Source organism: Typha angustifolia, chromosome 4 (genome assembly GCF_048772165.1).
Source record: "Typha angustifolia cultivar Huaian chromosome 4, ASM4877216v1, whole genome shotgun sequence".
Classification (NCBI taxonomy): domain Eukaryota; kingdom Viridiplantae; phylum Streptophyta; class Magnoliopsida; order Poales; family Typhaceae; genus Typha; species Typha angustifolia.
In genome coordinates this window covers 8,864,891-8,884,023 of record NC_133242.1, presented here as the reverse complement: position 1 = coordinate 8,884,023, position 19,133 = coordinate 8,864,891, and the positions used below count along the sequence as shown (strand labels likewise).

The 19,133-nt window shown below is 40.8% G+C and overlaps 1 protein-coding gene across 1 annotated transcript; it reads left to right on the top strand.

Moving 5' to 3' along the window:
* Positions 1-11,639: 11,639 nt before the first annotated feature.
* LOC140759193 (uncharacterized mitochondrial protein AtMg00860-like) lies at positions 11,640-12,308 on the top strand. Its single transcript, XM_073095684.1, has 2 exons — positions 11,640-11,839; positions 11,993-12,308. Exons 1-2 carry the CDS (start codon positions 11,640-11,642, stop codon positions 12,306-12,308), a joined length of 516 nt encoding a protein of 171 aa, XP_072951785.1.
* The last annotated feature ends 6,825 nt before the right edge of the window (positions 12,309-19,133 follow it).

Here is a 19,133-nt window from a genome sequence, read left to right as displayed (position 1 = left end):
ATAGCCATGGTAGATTGACGTAAATCCAACCCAATCATCTAATGGAGCACTTTCTCATCCCAAAGTCCATTTTGGACCAGACCTAACACCCTATTAACCTGATTGACCTACTCATATTGATGAAAGTAAGCCCAACGGTTCAAGGCCATAGTCAAAAATGATTGTTCATGGTAAGGCCATTTTGCACTATTTTTTGGTGACCCATTCTAATGGTGAGCATGGAGTCCTAGATGACCCTCTAGCTCTAGGCACATCTGTGGGGTTTAGGAGATTCCCAAGAGAGTATCGTACTTGGCCAATATAAGGTTAACCCAATGTAGGCTATTATTATTTAGGACAGTGGGAATATTTTTTGCAACTAGCACTAGCCTTGTGATATGCAAGACTCGAATGGCTAATCCTCCATTCCTTTTAGATTTAGTAACTTTATACACCCCATGGGATTAAGCCCGCAAGAGTGATTGGTCTTTTCCCGCAAAAATTTTTAGGATAGCTTAGCAACATGATCGACCACCATGAGTGGTCTAAGAGGAGGGTTGAAAAAGGACTGGCATTGAGTTGAGCCTCGAGTTAATTAGGGTAACCTGCTCTACTTGAGAAAGTTAGTCGCATCTCTATCCGTTTAACTTAGTTTCAACTTTTGCTAAGAGATTTTCATAATCTTGGATTCTCAATATATTTTCTCTAAGTGAAAGGAAAATTTCCCTCTAGCATACCAAGGGTGTGCACAAGGGAACTTTTTTTGCATAGCAGGGAGCTCGGTAGGAAAATAGACTTCAAATTGGAATAAATTAATTCAAAGATTTGTAAACATTTCGTAGGTTTTAAAAATACTGACAATATTGGTACATGAGGCTTCAGTAGCCTTGATACAAATTAACAAGTCGTCAGTGTATATTAAGTGACTAATGATTCAATTTTGATTTAGTTTAAAAGGTTCAATTTCATTGCTTAAAGTTGCTTCATACATAAGGGCCGAAAAAATTTCAAAATAATAATAATAATAATAATAATAATAATAGAAAGATACAGAGATAGAGGATCACCTTGCCAAATGCCTCTTTTGCTCGTAAACCAGGTAGACACGGAACCATTAATTAGTATCGTAAATTAGTTGAAGAAATACAAGTGAAAGTCCATGTAACAAAAATCATTTGGAAAACTCATACAATTCACACTCTCAAAATTTTCCCTAGTTCAACCGATTTTAGGCCTTATCGAGATTAATTTTTATCATCAAAACATTATCTCCGGGCCTAGATAATTTAATAGAGTGAGCAATTTCTTAGGCTAGAGCTATGTTATCATGAATATGTCTCTCAGCAATAAAAGTTATATGCTCAGGATCAACCAAAGAAGTTAGGACAAGCTTGATCCTATTTGCTAGGAGCTTAGCTAAAAAATTTTAAATGACATTGAAGAGGAAAATAAACCTAAAGTCTACAACTCTGGCAGAATTATTCTATTTCAGAATGAGAGTAACTAAAATTTGCCCCCAAGTTTGGAGAGTAATGGAAAAGTATTGAAAATGCACTATGAACCTAACCAAGTCCTCCCCAAGAATATCCTAGTATTTTTTTAAAAACATCAGTATAGAAACCATCCAAGCTAAGAGCTTTCCTAGTTGGCCTAGACCAAAAGGCCTCTTTTATCTCTTCTAGGCTATATTTCTTAAGAAAGCCATCTTTGCAAACAAGAAGCATACTAGGAGTGTTTGACCAGTCCATTGGGGAGGACACCTCCTCAGCAAGACTGCACAAAAGTTCCAGGTAAAAAACAACAAAAGCAAAGGCAATTCTTTGGCAAATAATGATCATGCTACCATTTTGGTCAATAACCAAGGTAATGTGGTTCCTATGACAATGAATCTTAGTAATGAGGTGGCAAAAGTTAGTATTCTCATCACCATCTTTAAGCTGGCTAGCCCTAGATTTACTATGCCACTTCATGCTGATCTGTTTAAGTAAAGCCATAATTTTACGATTGAGAATTGCCAAGTTTCTACCATCTTCCATAGAAAGAGGGATGGAAGCTCTTTGCACTCAAGGTTGGAGATAAGAGACTTGGTGCTAGCGAGGTTGGCTTCCAACCTATCCAAGTGATGCTTATTCTAGTGAAGGAGCGAAGCACGATCTGGGCAAGGTCGTGCTGGAAGGCGAGAGGGTGTTTTGGGCTGAGGTTGGTATTAGGATCAAACCGAATGCTAGTGATGATTTCTCTAACCTTGGGATATTCAAACCAAAACCGCTCAAATTTAAAAGAGGGTTGGTTCCAGAATCACATTACCAAACGAAATGATTGGAAGAGTGTGATTAGAATTTACACGAGGGAGATGATAAGACACATTAGAAAACGTAGAAATTAAAGCCTTGCTACCAAAAACATGATCCAAGCGGACAATAATTCTATGCTTGAACGAAACCCAGCCCCTCAACTTTATTACCTGGATTGAGAGTAGAGTTAAGGTCACCCATAACACACCAGGGAAGATTAGAGCTATCAGCATATCTTAATTCATGCCATATCTAGTTTCCCGTAATAACATTAGTGATGGCATAGATAACAAAAAGAAGCCACGGAGACTAACAGGTTCCAAAGATGATGCTATACATTGTTTGAGGAGAAAACTGAATTAAAGAAACTTTGAGTTCGTCTAATTTCTAGCAAAGCATATTGCCATCAGTGGACTCTGAGCTTAACGTTTAGTACAAAAATGCCCTCCAAGCCCCCTAGAGATGCCTCATTCTGCGAAGGAAGAATTCAGATTTCCTGTTAATTAGGTGAGTCTCCAAGGCAACAAAATATTTGTTATGACCAGATCTCAGCTACTCTATCAAGCTCGGGTGTAGAAAAGCAGTCTGTACAGTCGAGGGAAAATATTCGTCAGATATTTCTCCGTAACTAAAAAATTACAAAACTAGATGTGTTCGTTTCGTATCTTTCTGATCTATATTTTTGGTATTTACAACCTTTGCAGATATGGACCGTAGATAGGACAAAAATAGGCAAAGTTCCGGTGGAGGTGTTGATTGTGTGTCATTTTGATAAAGGTGGAGATAGAGTGGACATGGGTTATAGGTAGTGTTTGCACGAGGTGCTTCTGGGTGAAGAAAGAGAGGAAAGGAGGTTAGGTTTGACAATTAGGAGGATAGGGGTCACTAGCGTCGAGGTGGCATATGGCTAGGGTTTGAGCGAGGAGGGAGAATTTTAGAATAGAGGAAAGAAAATAAGTTAATTCAATGTTCATTTGTTAAAAAACTCTAATGAGGCTACTTTTCATATATTTAGAGGCTAACCTATCCACCAAACAATTAAAGAAACTAGACATAATACAAGCTTTCTTGTTGGGTGCGTTTGTATGGCCTCGCGTTTCTCTATATGTGCGAACACAATACAAGTGTTTGTGTTAAGCTCTAATACCAAATTAATAGGCTCTTATACCACTTGATAGGCTCTGATACCAATTGATAAGTTCTGATACCAATTGATAAGTTCTGATACCAATTTGATAAGCTCTAATATCAATTGATGAGATCTGGAACCAAAAGATCGTCTACGGAACAATTCCTTAACATCTAAATTTATTGTAGGAAATAGTTCGTGCAACTGTGAAAAAATATTCGTCAGATATTCTTCAGTAGTCATAAAATTATTAAACTAATTGGGTTGGATCTGTAACTTTCTGATCTACAACTTTTGTATTTATGCCCTTCACAGATTCAAACTGTAGCAGGGATGAAAATACGGAATAACATGGGTGATGGTGGTGGTGACGGGTGAAATATATGTTAGGGTTATAGATGGGTATGGAGATGAGGGTAGATTGTGGAAGTGATTAAGGGAAGTAGACGAGGAAAATGAAGTGGTCGAGATCCCAAAGAAGTGGGGTGACTTGACAGACGAGGGAGATTATAAATTAGAAAAAACCTTGCCAATGATAGAGGTGGAAGGATGGTAAAGAGGGAGGAGAGAGGAGGGAGAAGTCTAGAGAGAAGATAGGAGACAAGAAATCAATAATCCAATTCCCTAATGAAGTTGGCTACCTTCCACATATTTATAGAGGCTAGTTAACAAGTCCTAAAACAATATGAACCCCTAATTCTAGAGGATTTTCGTCGATCACGCCTGATCGCGTTCGAACGCGCCTGATCGTGTTCCAATGCACTCAAAAAGCCCCTTCTCTGGACTTGCGAATGCGACACAAGCATTTGAACGCGGGTGTTCGAACTCGCCCAACCGCGGTTCAACGCACAATATGAGTTCTCTATATTTACGAACCTGATGCGGGCGTTTGCAAGAGTGTTCGAACGCGACCCCACCTACATTCGAATGCGACCTACAAGAATTTTATTTTAATGAAAATAAATACCTAATGCAATAAGAAAAGATCCTAACTAAGTGTATCAGCCCACCACGCTTCCCCTACCTTGCCCTCAAGGTGAAAAGTCGGGGAAACGCTCTAAGATATTTGTTTCCAACTCCCATGTCGCCTTATCTGATAGCTTGCCAAGCTACTCAACTAGAATCTCCATCTCCAATCTGGTACCATGTCGTCGTCAGCGTCTAGTAAATACTTGAATTAGCTCTATGATCTCTATCTCCTCCAATGGCTCCGGTAGAATCGATCCAATAATCTCATGATCTCTAATATGCTATCTCAACAATGAAACATGAAAGACAAGGTGCACTTTCGACCCCTTTGGCAGCTCCAAACAATATGCAACCGGACCAATTGGAGGAGATTAGGTTCGACAATTGGACTTCTTGATCTTCAATTGGTTTTGCTCCAGCAAATTCAGTACGTCCTCCAAATGCAGCCAATGCTCTAATTCAATCTTGCTATACACCAAAATATTGTCTAAAAATACCAAGACATACCTTCACGAGAGAGGCCGAAATATATCATTCATGAGGCATTGAAAGATAGCTGGAGCATTGGTGAGACTAAAAGGCATCACTCGAAACTCGTAATGCCCGTTCGGAGTCCGAAATGTAGTTTTGTGTATATCCGTCGGGTGAACTCCAATTTGATGATACCCAGCCCTCAAGTCAAGCCACTAAATGTAGTCGCCCCTACAAGCTCGTCCAGCAACTCGATAACCGGAATGACATACCGGTCCTTGACAGTAATAGCGTTTAGTGCTCGATAGTCGACATAAAAACGTCATGTTCCGTCCTTTTTTTGCACCAATAGCACGTGGGATAAGTATGAGCTATTACTTGGTTGAATGAGGTCTTGCTCCAACATCTCAGCTACCATCTTTGAGATAACTTCTTTTTGCACATGTGGATATCGATATGGCCTCACGTTTGCCAGTGCAGCCCTGGGTACAATCTCTATACGATGGTCCGTCGCTCTCCTCGGTGGCAATGATACGAATAAGATCAAATCGAATCACATCAAAAGGATATTAGGCTCAATGGATTGAGTCTAATTATCTTATTTGGTTAAGTTAGAATTTTAGTAGGTTAGGATTTTATTTAATTAGCTAAATCTAACTCTGTACAGTTTTGGGAAAATATTTGTAGAATATTCTACATATATCCAAATAATATCAAACCAATTGGATAAGGTAGCTAACCTTCATATTTACAACTTTTATATTCATGATTTCTCCAGATTTAGAATTTATCTATGAAAAAATGAAAGCTTAATTCGAGAGGTAATCGGAGAAGATAAGGAATACTGATTTAGTTGGTTTGTTAGGGTTTCATATTGTTTTAGGACTCGTTGGCTAGCCTCTATAAAAATGTGGATAGCACCCAACTTCATTATGGATTGGATTATTGATTTCTTGCCTCTTATCTTCTCTTTAGACTTTCTCCCTCCTCCCTCTTCACCATCCTTCCACCTCTACCGTTGGCAAGGTTTCTCCTCGCTTCTAATCTCCCTCATCTGTCAAGTCACCACTCTTCTTTGGGATCTCGACCACTTCGTTCCCTCGTCTACTTTTCTTAATCACTTCCACAATCCACTCTCATCTCCATACCCATCCATAACCCTAACATCTACTCCTCGAGGACGAACAGAGTTTCAAGAAGGACCAGCAGTGGGAACCCATAGATACGATACCCTACTGGTCCAGGTGCATCATATGAGTGTCAATAATCCTCTCCTACCTATGCCTTCACATCATCCCCCACCTCCGTTACAAAACCCAAGACTGGCGGTGGTAGAACCCGAGAGGCGTGCGGTACCGGTGCGCTTCGTCGATGAGGAGGATTGGCACTATGAAGCTGAGATTGATCTCTATGAAAATGTTGATGGATGTGCTCGAGAATTTAGAGAAGGTGAAAACATAATTTCAAAAATCTAGCTCTAAAGGGTCCATGCTTGAGCATAGCTGAAGGTAGACAAAGGGATACACCTTTAGAATACAACAACTGTGAGGGGATTTTCGTTCCTAAAACCATAAAAAATGAAGAAAGAATTCAAAAATTAAAAAACATACACCAATCCTTTATGAGAGAAAGTTAACTTTTTAAGAGGTATTATAGCAAAGTCAATTAGTGAGATCCCCTTTTCTTTTTCTTTTTGAAATACAAAACTATTATTTTCATTTTTTGTGAGCAATATGGCATTTTCCCAATTATCCTTTGATTCATTCGTCTTTCCTTGACCATCTTCCATATTTTCCTTTTTCCTTTCAATGTTTATACTTTGAATTTGCTAGAACGATTAGAAGAAAAAAAAGATATACTAGAAATTTATGACGACGATCTACTTAGAGAAAAGATACTTTACGCACTACTGAGAATTAAGGAAGCCTTTGATGATCTAGTTATAAAAAAAATGAAAACGGAAACTTGCGAAAGTAGAATTAAGGCTTACTTAGAGGAAAAAGGATATCCAAAAGAATACACTATTGAAGAAATACAGGATTGGTGTATGTCACCTTGAATGCCAGAGTCCTCATTTGGTTCATGAAATTCATGAAAGACCCATAAATCATAATAGTCATTCGCTCCCGTAAAATCATTCCTTCTAGAACTTACAAAATAAATATTCAAAACTTTTTGTAAAAGTTGAAAAATTAAAGTTTTTTGTGTACTTGGTTCGCCATAGATGTTGTCAAAGAAGAATAGAAATCACTTTGGGAAAAAACTTTGATGAAACACTCCAAAGGGATACACCTTTAGAATACAACAACTATGAGGGGATTTTCATTCCTAAAACCATAAAAAATGAAGAAAGAATTCAAAAATTAAAAAACATACACCAATCCTTTATGAGAGAAAGCCCTTGCTTAAGTTCAGAACAACATGCACAAAGGTTTAGACCTGAATTGAGGATCTTTCACAAACCCGACAACGCTATTCGAGGGAGAACTGCATGCTTAGACTTTCCAAAATTCCAAGGCTGTGATCCAACGGATTTGGTGTTTCAAGTTGAACAATATTTTGATTGTCAAGGTACAGCGGAAGATGCAAAAGTCCAGATGACAAGCTTCCACCTCCAAGGAACAGCATTGCATTGGTATAGATCGGTTATTCATGGTGGTGGATTTATCGGATGAGCTAATTTTTGTAGAAGGATTACACGCAAATTTGGGACAGTGGTATATGAAGATTTTGCTACCATATTAAGCAAGATGGTTCAAAGGACTACCGTATTGGAGTACCAAGCTAAGTTTGAAAGAGTTAGTAGTTGTTGTGAGCCACCATGACCCGAATGTGCATTGATGAGTACATTTATTTCAGGGCTGCAAGAGAAGATATAAGCAGGTGTTTGTGCTCTATGTCCTAGTACTTTTGAGGAGGCCTTTGAGAAGGCCGTGAGGATGGAACAAAAGCATAGGGCTCTAAAGATGGCAGCGAAAACTAATTGAGGCAACCGAGATGGGCAGTTTGCACCTAGAATGCCGGCTGAAAATTCTACGGTTTCAAAAACAGCGGCTGCGACTACTAGACCATGATCACCTTTGAGACCTTCTTTTGATGTTAGAGGAGGTACTAGATCCCCCGTTTGAACTCTCACACCTACCGAGGTGGAGGAGCGAAGAGCGAAGGGCCTTTGCTTTCGATGTGATGAGTGTTTCAACCCCGGTCATCGGTGTTCTAAACCGATCGGGAGAGTGATGCTTATCGATGGTCCTGGGGAGGATGATGAGGTAGTTGATGATGGAGAGTGTCCAGAGGAGAACCATGAGGAGATTGTGGAGGAGGGCGTGGAGGAAGATATATAAGCTGAAATATCGATGCATGCATATTCGAGTACTTCCGTGCCGAGAACGTTACGAGTAGATGGACTCATTAGAAAGCATTGTGTGCACATCCTCATCGATTCGGGGAGTATACACAACTTTCTAGACGAGAGGCTAGTGAGGAGATTGGGTTTGGATACTGAACCGACTATGGGGTTTGACGTTGCTATTGGAGACGGCACGAAGCTTTGGGCGGAGAGCTTGTGTCGCCGAGTTGGTATACGGGTGCAAGGGCACGGCATCATTGTGGACTTGTATCCATTGGCGTTGCGAGGAGTGGACATTGTCCTTGGTTCTCATTGGTTACAAAGTTTTGGACCCGTCACACATTTGATTTTCGAAGCATATGGATGAAATATAAACAAGGAAACAAAGATGTGCGGCTTGATGGTGTTCGGACTTCGCCGATTCCTACGATGCAGTAGGTGCGTATGATTTGACCTATCTTCTTCAGTTAGGGCCAACAGGAGATGAGCCTCAAACGAGTTCAGGTACTACAATTAAATTATCGAATTTATCAGATAACTTTCCTAGACTGTTTGAGGAGTCGTAGGAGTTGCCACCGAGGAGAGCGGCGAACCATCGTATAGAGATTGTACCCGAGGCTGCACTGGCGAATGTGAGGCCATATCAGTATCCACATGCGCAAAAAGAAGTTATTTCAAAGATAGTAGCCGAGATGTTGGAGCAAGGCCTCATACAACCAAGTCATTGCTTATACTCATCCCCCGTGCTTTTGGTGCGAAAAAAGAATGGAACATGGCGTTTTTGTGTTGACTATCAAGCACTAAACGCTATTACCTTCAAGGACCGGTATCCCATTTCGGTTATCGAGGAGTTGCTAGACGAGCTTATAGGGGTGACTATATTTAGTAAGCTTGACTTGAGGGCCAGGTATCATCATATTAGAGTTCACCCAGCAGATGTGCACAAAACTGTATTTCAGACTCCGAATGGGCATTACAAGTTTCGGGTGATACCTTTTGGTCTCACCAATGCTCCAGCTACCTTTCAAGGCCTCATGAATGATATATTTTGGTCTCTATTGCGAAGGTATGTCTTAGTATTTTTTGACGATATTTTGGTGTACAATAGGACTACATTGGAGCATTGGCGGTATTTGGAGCATGTGTTGAATTTGTTGAAGCAAAATTAATTGAAGAACAAGAAGTCTATGTGCCTTTGGGGAGTACCAAAAGTGGAGTATTTAGGCCACATCATTTCAGCGGATGGTGTAGCGGCGGATCCACAAAAGGTTGCATGCATGACTGCTTGGCCTATTCCTACTACTACCATTGGATTAAGAGGATTTTTGGGGCTGATCGGATATTATCACCAATTCATCACCAAATATGGCAAAATCGCTGCTCCTCTCACTTCTTTATCAAAAAAAGACTCTTTTAGATGGACAGATGAAGCCACTATATCCTTTGAAAAACTAAAAACAGCAATAACGACGACACCCGTTCTAGTGCTACCGGACTTCACCAAAGAGTTCATTGTGGAATGTGATGCGTCGGGTGTTGGCATATAAAATGTCCCATTGCCTATCTTAGCAAGGTTTTATCTCAAAAATCTCAACAATTATCGACTTATGAGGGAGCGATGTTGGCAATTCTGTATGCGATGACAAAGTGGGGTCTTTATTTGATCAATAGGCGATTAATTATCTGAACCGATCAAAGGAGCCTTCCATATTTTATGGGACAGCGAATACACACTCCGGCACAACATCGATGGGTCACAAAATTGCTAGGATATGATTATGAAATCTAATACAAGAAGGGAACGGAAAATAGAGCGGCGGATGCACTATAGCACCAACCCGATACCGCCGAGCTTGCAGCCTATTCATCTCCTACCTTTCCCTTCCTTGATGAGCTGAGGTATGCATGTTCATCTGACCCAAATATTTTGAGATTGTTATAGGAGGTGATGGATGATTCAGAGCACCATCTAGAGTTGGAGAATCGAGGCGGGTTGTTGTTGGATCGCAGATGCATTCGGGTTTTGGAGCGTATTGGTCCGATTGCATATCGTTTGGAGTTGCCGGAGAGGTCGAGAGTACATCTTGTCTTCCATGCTTCACTACTGAGGGAGCACATTGGAGTTCATGAGATCGTTGAATTAGTTCTACTAGAGCAATTGGAGGAGATAGAGATTGTAGAGCCAGTTCGTCTACTTGCTAGGCGCCGACGATGATATGGTACTAGATTAGAGATGGAGATTCTAGTTGAGTGGCTTGGCAAGCCATTCGATGAGGTGACATGAGAGTTGGAGACTGACATTTTGGAGAGTTTTCCTGACTTTTCACCTTGAGGGCAAGGTGGGGGAAGCGTGGTGGATTGATATGAATCAGGTCAAATTGAATCACATCAAAAGGAGATTAGGCTCAATGGATTGAATCTAATTATCTCATTTGGTTATTTGGTTTAGTTAGAGTTTTAATAGGTTAGGATTTTATTTAATTAGCTAAATCCAACTCTAGGCAGTCTTGGAAAAAATTCATAAAATATTTTACACATATCCAAATAATATCAAACTAGTTGGATAAAGTCGCCAACCTCCAGATCTACAACTTTTATATTCATGACTTCTCCAGATTCAGAATTTATCTATGACAAAACGAAAGCTTAATCTGAGAGGTAATTGGAGAAGATAAGGAATAATGGTTTAGTTGGTTTGTTAGGGTTTCATATCGTTTTAGGACTCGTTGGCTAGCCTCTATAAAAATATGGATGGCAGCCAACTTCATTATGGAATTAGATTATTAATTTCTTGCCTCCTATCTTCTCTTTAGACTTCTCCCTTCTCCCTCTTCACCATCCTTCCACCTCTACAATTGGCAAGATTTCTCCTCACTTCTAATCTCCCTCATCTGTCGAGTCACCACTCTTCTTTGGGATCTCGACCACTTCATTCCCTTCATCTACTTCCCTTAATCACTTCCATAATATACCCCCATCTCCATACCCATCCATAATCCTAACATCCACTCCACCCGTCACCACCACCATCACCCACGTTATTCCGTATTTTTGTCCCTACTACAATTCAAATCTGCGAAGGGCATAATATGGAAATTGTAGATCAGGAAGTTACAGATCCAACCCAATTAGTTTCGTAATTTTTTGAGTACCGAAGAATAACTAATGAATATTTTTCCATAATTGCACGGACTGCTTCCTACAATAAATTCAGATCTCAAAGAATTGTTCGGTAGCCGATCTTTGGATTCTAGATCTTAACAATTTGGTATCCGAGTTTATCAATTTGGATTCAGAGTTTATCATGTTCCAGCAGCCCCATGGACTGCCACCACCTAGAGTGCAAGACCATCGCATCGAGATCTTACCAAGGGCGGGTCCAGCCAATGTGAGGCCATACTGATATCCATTTATCCCAAATGAGGCTATATCAAAGATAGTCCAAAAGATGCTGTCCAGCGGGGTGATAAAGCCAAGTAGAAGCTCATATTCTTCATCGGTCTTACTTGTGCAGAATGACGGGTCGTGGCGGTTTTGTGTGGATTATCGAACTCTTAATTTCATCACTATCAAGGATCGGTACCCCATTCCGGTGATTGAAGAGTTGTTTGATGAACTAGTTGAACCATTCGACGTGCACAAGACGGCGTTTAGAACTCATGATGGACACTATGAGCTCCTAAACATGCCTTTCGATCTTACCAATGCCCCAGCCACTTTCTAGAGCTTGATGAATGATATCTTTAGGCCTCACCTAAGGCAATATGTGCTGATATTCTTTGATGATATATTTGTATACAGCCGCACAAAGGAGGAACATTTGGGGCATCTTCGGACGGTTCTTGGACTACTTCGGCAACACGAGCTAAAGGCAAAGGATTCCAAGTGTTTATGGGGGCAACAAAGGGTCGACCACCTAGGTCACATCATATCAAAAAATGGTGTAGAAGCAGACCCTAAGAAGATCCAAAGCATGGGGGATTGGCCGCTGCCAAAGACTACCAAGGAGTTACGTGGTTTCCTTGGTTTAATCGACTACTATCACCGGTTTGTAGCGAACTACGACAAGGTGGTAGCTCCCCTCACGGCCTTGCTACGAAAGGGTGCATTCTTATGATGAACAAAGCGAGGGAAGCATTTGAAGCCTTGAAGAAGGCAATGGTTTCAGCCCCAGTCCTTGCCTTAGCAGATTTTACCAAACTGTTCACTATTGAGTGAGATGCATTCGAAGTCGATGTGGGGGCGGTTTTAATGCAAGAGGGAAGGCCTGTAGCCTACATGAGCAAAGCTCGTTTTGAGCGTTCATAGCTACTATCTACCTATGAAAGAGAGATGCTCGCTATCATCCATACTATCACCGAATGGAGACCTTATCTCATCGAGCGACGCTTCACGATCCTTACAAATCAAAGGAGTATACTATTTTTTCTTGGGCAGCGCATTCACACACCAGCCCAACAGAGGTGGGTGTCTATGCTACTTGGATATGATGATAAGCTCTGATACCACTTAATAGGCTCTGATACCAATCGATAGGATCTGAAACCAAAAGATCTGCTACGGAACAATTCCTTAAGATCTGAATTTATTATAGGAAACAGTCCGTGCAACTATAGAAAAATATTCGTCAGATATTCTTCGGTAGTCAAAAGATTATTAAATCAATTGGCTTGGATCTATAACATCCTGATCTACAACTTTTGTATTTACGCCCTTCATAGATTAATATTGTAGCAGGGACAAAAATACGAAATAACGTGAGTGATGGCGGTGGTGATAGGTGAAGTTGATGTTAGGGTTATGGATAGGTATGGAGATGAGGGTGGATTGTGGAAGTAATTAAGGGAAGTAGATGAGTGGAACGAAGTGGTCGAGATCCCAAAGAAGAGGGGTGGCTCGACAGTCGAGGAAGATTAGAAGCGAAAAGAAATATTGCCAATGATAGATGTGGAAGGATGGTGAAGAGGGAGGAGGAAGAAGTCTAGAGAGAAGATAGGAGGTAAGAAATTAATAATCCAATAGCATAATAAAGTTGGCTGCCATCCACATATTTATAGAGGCTACCCAACAAGTCCTAAAACAATATGAAAACCTCATTCTAGAGGGTTCCCATCGATCACGTTCGAACGCACTCAGAAAGCTCCATCCCTAGATGTGCGAATGAGATACAGGCATTCGAACGCGGGCGTTTGAACTTGCCTGACCGCGTTCGAATGCACAATATGTGTTCTCTGTTTTTACAAACCTAATGCAGGCGTTAACAAGGGTGTTCGAACATTACCCCACCTACGTTCGAATGTGATCTACAGAAATTTTATTTTAATAAATAAATACCTAATACAATAAAAAAAGATCCTAACTAAATGTATCATGGTCCTTCTTAAGGCATCGATCATCGTCGAGGAGATGACGAAGCCAATAGGTTCATAACATATTCCTTTAAATCATTGTGATCCTTCTACATTGCGTCAACTTTATACAGCAATGCTTGAAACATGCCCCTAAGTTCATTCGTTAAGCCCATATTCACACCCATGGATGTTGGTTGACTTGGTCATGCCGTAGTTGTTCCAAAGAAATCGGCCTCACGATTAGGGATATCGTGGGTTGAGTCTTCCCTTGTCGGTGTGCTCTCCATTGGTCTCCTTGTTGATATCATCTTCCTTGTTTCTACCATTAATGGAGAGGTATGAGGTTCGCCTGGCTCTGATACTAATACACTTAGTTAGGATTTTTATTTAATTAGCTAAATCTAGTTTTGCACAGTTTTGGGAAAATATTCGTATAATATTCTACACATATCCAAATAATATCAAACTAGTTGGATAAGATCGCCAACCTCTAGATCTACAACTTTGATATATATGAGTTCTCCATATTCGAAATCTATCTATGACAAAATGAAATCTTAATTCAAGGTATAATCGGAGAAGATAAAGAATAATGGTTTAGTTGGTTTGTTAGAGTTTTAACTTAGTTGTTGATTTGTTAGGATTTGTTGGAGTTGTTTAATTTAGTTGATGAGTCCCTAGGGTGAGCCTCTATATATATGCGGAGGAAACCCTAATTGGAGTATGATGTTGAAGAATGGAATTGGATTATTGATTTCTTCCCTCCTATCTTCTCTCTAGACTTCTCCCTCCTTTCTCTTCACCATCCTTCCACCTCTACCGTCGGTAAGATTTCTCCTAACTTCTAATCTCCCTTGACTATTGAGCCATCCCTCTTCTTTGGGATTTCGACCACTTTGTTCCCTTCGTCTACTTCCCTTAATCACTTCTACAATCCACTCTCATCTCCATATCCATTCATAACCCTAACATCCACTCCACCCGTCACCACCACCATCACCCACTTTATTCCGTATTTTCGTCCCTGCTACAGTTTGAATATTCAAAGGACATAAATACAAAAGTTGTAGATCAGGAAGTTACAAATCTAACCAAATTTGTTTACTATTATAGAATATTTGACAAATATTTTCTCATGATTGCACGGACTGATTCCTATAATAAATTCATATCTTAACGAATTGTTCCATAGCCGATCTTTTAGTACAAGAACCCATCAATTGGTATCAGAGCCTTTTAAAGTGGTATCGGAGCCTACAATTGGTATTAGAGCCTATGAAAGTGGTATCAGAGCCTATCAATTTGGTATTAGAGTAGGCGAATCTCAGACCTCCACTAATAGTTGAAACAAGGAAGATGACATCAACAAGGAGACTTATGGAGAGCACACCAACAAGGGAGAACTCAATGCACGATGATCCTAACCGTGAGGCTGATTCCTTTAGAGCGACCATGGCAGAACCGAGTCAACCAACGCCCATGGGTTCGAAAATGGATGAACTTAGGGGCATGTTCCAAACATTATTGCATAGAGTTAATAACATGCAAAAGGATCACAATGAATTCAAGGAATATGTCAGGAATCGATTGGGTTCGTCATCTCCTCGACGACGATCAAAGTTTCAAGAAGGATCAGCGGTGGGACTCATCGAACCGATACCCCACAGGTCTAGGTGCGTCATATGAGTGTCAATGATCCCCTCTTATCTATGCCTACACATCATCCTCCACCTCTGTTACAAAACCCAAGACCGACGGTGGTAGAACCTGAGAGGCGTGCGGCACCGGTGCGCTTCGTCGATGAGGAGGATTGTCACTATGAGGATGAGGTTGATCCCTATGGAGATGGTGATGGATGTGCTCGAGGATTTAGAGAAAGTGATAAACATACACAAAGGTTTAGACATGAACCAAAGATCTTTCGCGATCCCGACAACGTTATTCGGGGGAAAGCCGCATGCTTGGACTTCCCAAAATTTTAAGGCAGTGATCCAACAGATTGGGTGTTTTAAGTTGAACAATATTTTGATTGTCAAGCTACAGTGGAAGATGCAAAAGTCCAGATGACAAGCTTTCACCTCCAAAGAACGGCATTGCATTGGTTTAGATCGGTTATTCGTGGTGACGGATTTACTATATGGGCTGATTTTTGTAGGAGGATTACACACAGATTTGGGATAGCGGTATATGAAGATTTTTCTACAACTTTAAGCAAGAATGGAATTAGCTTATTGATTTCTTGCCTCCCATCTTCTCTCTAGACTTCTCCCTCCTTCCTCTTCACCATCCTTCAACGTCTACCGTTGGCAAGGTTTCTCATAACTTTTAATCTTTTTTGACTGTCGAGTCACCCCTCTTCTTTGGGATGTCGATCACTTCGTTCCCTTCGTGTACTTCCCTTAATCACTTCCACAATCTACCCTCATCTCCATATCCATCCATAACCCTAACATCCACTCCACCCGTCACCACCACCATCACCCACGTTATTCCATATTTTCATCCTTGATACAGTTCGAATATGTAAAGGGCATTAATATAAAGTTGTAGATCAGAAAGTTACGGATCTAACCAAATTTGTTTCGTAATTTTTTGACTATCGAAGAATATTTGATGAATATTTTTCCACGGTTGTACGGATTGATTCCTGTAATAAATTCAGATCTTAAGGAATTGTTTCATAGTCGATCTTTTGGTAGAAGAACCCGTCAGATACCAAATTGATGGGTTCTTACTGAAAGATCAGCTACGGAATGATTCCTTCAACATCTAGATTTATTACAAAAGTTAGTCCGCACAACCGTGGAAAATTATTCGTCAAATATTCTTCTATAGTCAGAAACTTACAAAACTAAGTGGGTTAGATTCTTAACTCTATGATCTATGAACTGCAACTGGGACTAAAACATGAAATCACGCGAGTGATGGTGGTGGTGACAGGTGGAGTGGATATTAGGGTTTTAAATGATTATAGAGATGAAGGTGGATGGTGGATGTGGTTAAGGGATATAGACGAAGGGGAAAAAGTGGTCAAGATCCAAAAAAGTATAGAGGACTCGACAGACGAGGGAGATTAGAAGCTAGATAAGACCTTGCCAACAGTTGAGGTGAAAGATTGGTTAAGAGGGAGTAGGGAGAGAGAATAGAGAGATGAAAGGAGGCAAAAAAATCAATAATCTAATAGCATAGTGAATTTGGTTGCCATCTACACCTTTATAAAGGCTAGCCAAAAGCCCTAATAATAATAAGTAACCCTAATCCTAGTGTAATCCCACCGATCGTGTTCGAATGCATCCGATCGTGTTTGAACGCACAAAAATCGTTTTGTATATGTGCGAATGTGATGCAAGCATTCGAACGCGACGTTCAAATGCGCCCGACCACGTTCGAACACAGATTTTGCATTCTCTGTTTTTGCGAACCTGATGCAGGCGTTCGTAAGGGCGTTCGAACGCGACCCCACCTGCGTTTGAACGTGACCTACAGGAATTTTATTTTAATGAAAATAAAAACCTAATATAATAAGAAAAGATCCTAACTAAATGTATCAGCCCACCACGGTTCTCCAAAATGTCAATCTCCAACTCCCATGTCACCTTATCGGATTGCTTGCCAAGCAACTCAACTAGAATCTCCATCTCTAATCTGGTACCATGTCGTCGGCAGTGCCTAGCAAGTGCACGAACTGGCTCTACGATCTCTATCTCCTCCACTGGCTCTGGTAAAACTGATCCAACAACCTCATGATCTTCATTCCACTCCCTTAGTAATGAAACAGGAAGACAGGATGCACTCTTGACCTCTCTGGCAACTCCAAACGATATACAACTGATCCAATACGCTCTAACACCCGTAATGGACCGAAGTAGCGATGTGCTAACTTCTGGTTTCGCATTGCACGCAAAGTCACCTATCGATACGGTTACACCCTCACAAACACCCAACTACCGATGTCGATCTCCTGCTCCCTATGGCTGTGATCATAAACTTGCTTCATGCAGTTTTGAGTAAGTTTAAGATGGGCAAGCAACCTCCTCAATGTGGCATCTCTATCAATCAAAGCTAAGTCCACCTCCGACCGATCTGCAGATGCCACTGGATCATAAGTGCGTAATGTCGAAGTCGTGCATCTATACACTATCTCAAATGGTGTCATGCTAATGCTACTATAGTAGGCGGTATTGTAAGACCACTCTGCCCATGGTAAGAACTATAACCATCATCTCGGCATCTCTCCAACAAAGCACCTCAATTACTGCTCAATATCTTGATTGACCACCTCGGTTTGGCTCGTCCGTCTATGGATGGTAGGCCGAATTGAAGTTCAATCGAATCCCCTATAATCTGAAAACTCCGTCCAAAAGTTGCTCATAAATACATAATCACGATCCGAGACAATCGTGCGTGGCATACCATATAACCGAGCAACATCTCTAACAAAAATTTTAGCCCCTAACTTGGCTGAAAACGAATATGACAATGTTGAAAAGTACATATACTTGCTCAATTTATCAACCACCACAAAGCTAATGGAATAACCATGTACCAGCAGAAGACCTTCTATGAAATCCATAAAAATGTTTTCCCAAAAACGGTCCGGTATAGATAAAGGTTGAAGTAATCCGATTGGTTTCAATTTGGTTGCTTTAGCCCTTTGACAAATTTTGCAAGCACAGACAAAACTCTTCACATCCCGCCTCAATCTTAACCATGTGCAACTCTGAGATATCCTCAATAAGTCCTCAAGACACCCTCATAACCAGCCTCTGGAGTTTGGCAGAAGTGCTCCAACAATTTCTGCCATAATCCATTTTTTGTAGGCACCCGAATGCTTCCGCGGTCCAGCAACAAACTGCCTCGGTTCTCCAACTCTGGATGGCACTTTGGATCATCCATCACCTCCCCCAACAATCTCAAAATATCTGGGTCAAATGTACATGTATACCTCAGCTTGTTAAGGAAGGAAAAGGTAGAAGAAGAATAGGTTGCAAGCTCAACGGTATCGGGTTGGCATGATGGTGCATCCGCCGCTCTATTTTCCGTTCCCTTCTTATATTGTATTTCATCATCATACACTAACAATTTTGTGACCCATCTCTGTTGTGGTGGAGTGTGTATACGCTGTCCGATAAAGACTAGAAAGTTCCTTTGATCGGTTCGGATAATAAATCGCCTACCAATCAAATAAAACCTCTACTTTGTCACCGCATGCAGAATTGCCAACATCTCTCTCTCATAAGTCGATAATTGTTGAGATTTTTGTGATAAAGCCTTTCTAAGAAAGGCAATGGGACATCCTCCTCGCATTAGTATAGCTCATATGCCAACTCCCGACGCATCACATTCCACAATGAACTCTTTGGTAAAGTCCGGTAGCACTAGAACGGGTGCCGTCGTCATTGCTGTTTTCAGTTTTTCAAATGCCATAGTGGCTTCATCTGTCCATCTAAAAGAGTTCTTTTTCAATAAAGAAGTGAGAAGAGCGGCGATCTTACCATACCCGGTGATGAAGCGGCGGTAATATCCGGTAAGCCCCAAAAATCTTTGCAATCCAGTGGTAGTAGTAGGAATAGGCCAAGCGGTCATGCATG

Excerpts from the sequence above, each read along its gene's own strand:
- LOC140759193 (XM_073095684.1), top strand. The coding sequence starts at position 11,640 with ATGCTGTCCAGCGGGGTGATAAAGCCAAGTAGAAGCTCATATTCTTCA. Across the intron at positions 11,840-11,992 it reads TTCGACGTGCACAAGACGGC|CCGCACAAAGGAGGAACATT; the intron begins GTTTAGAACTCA and ends ATTTGTATACAG.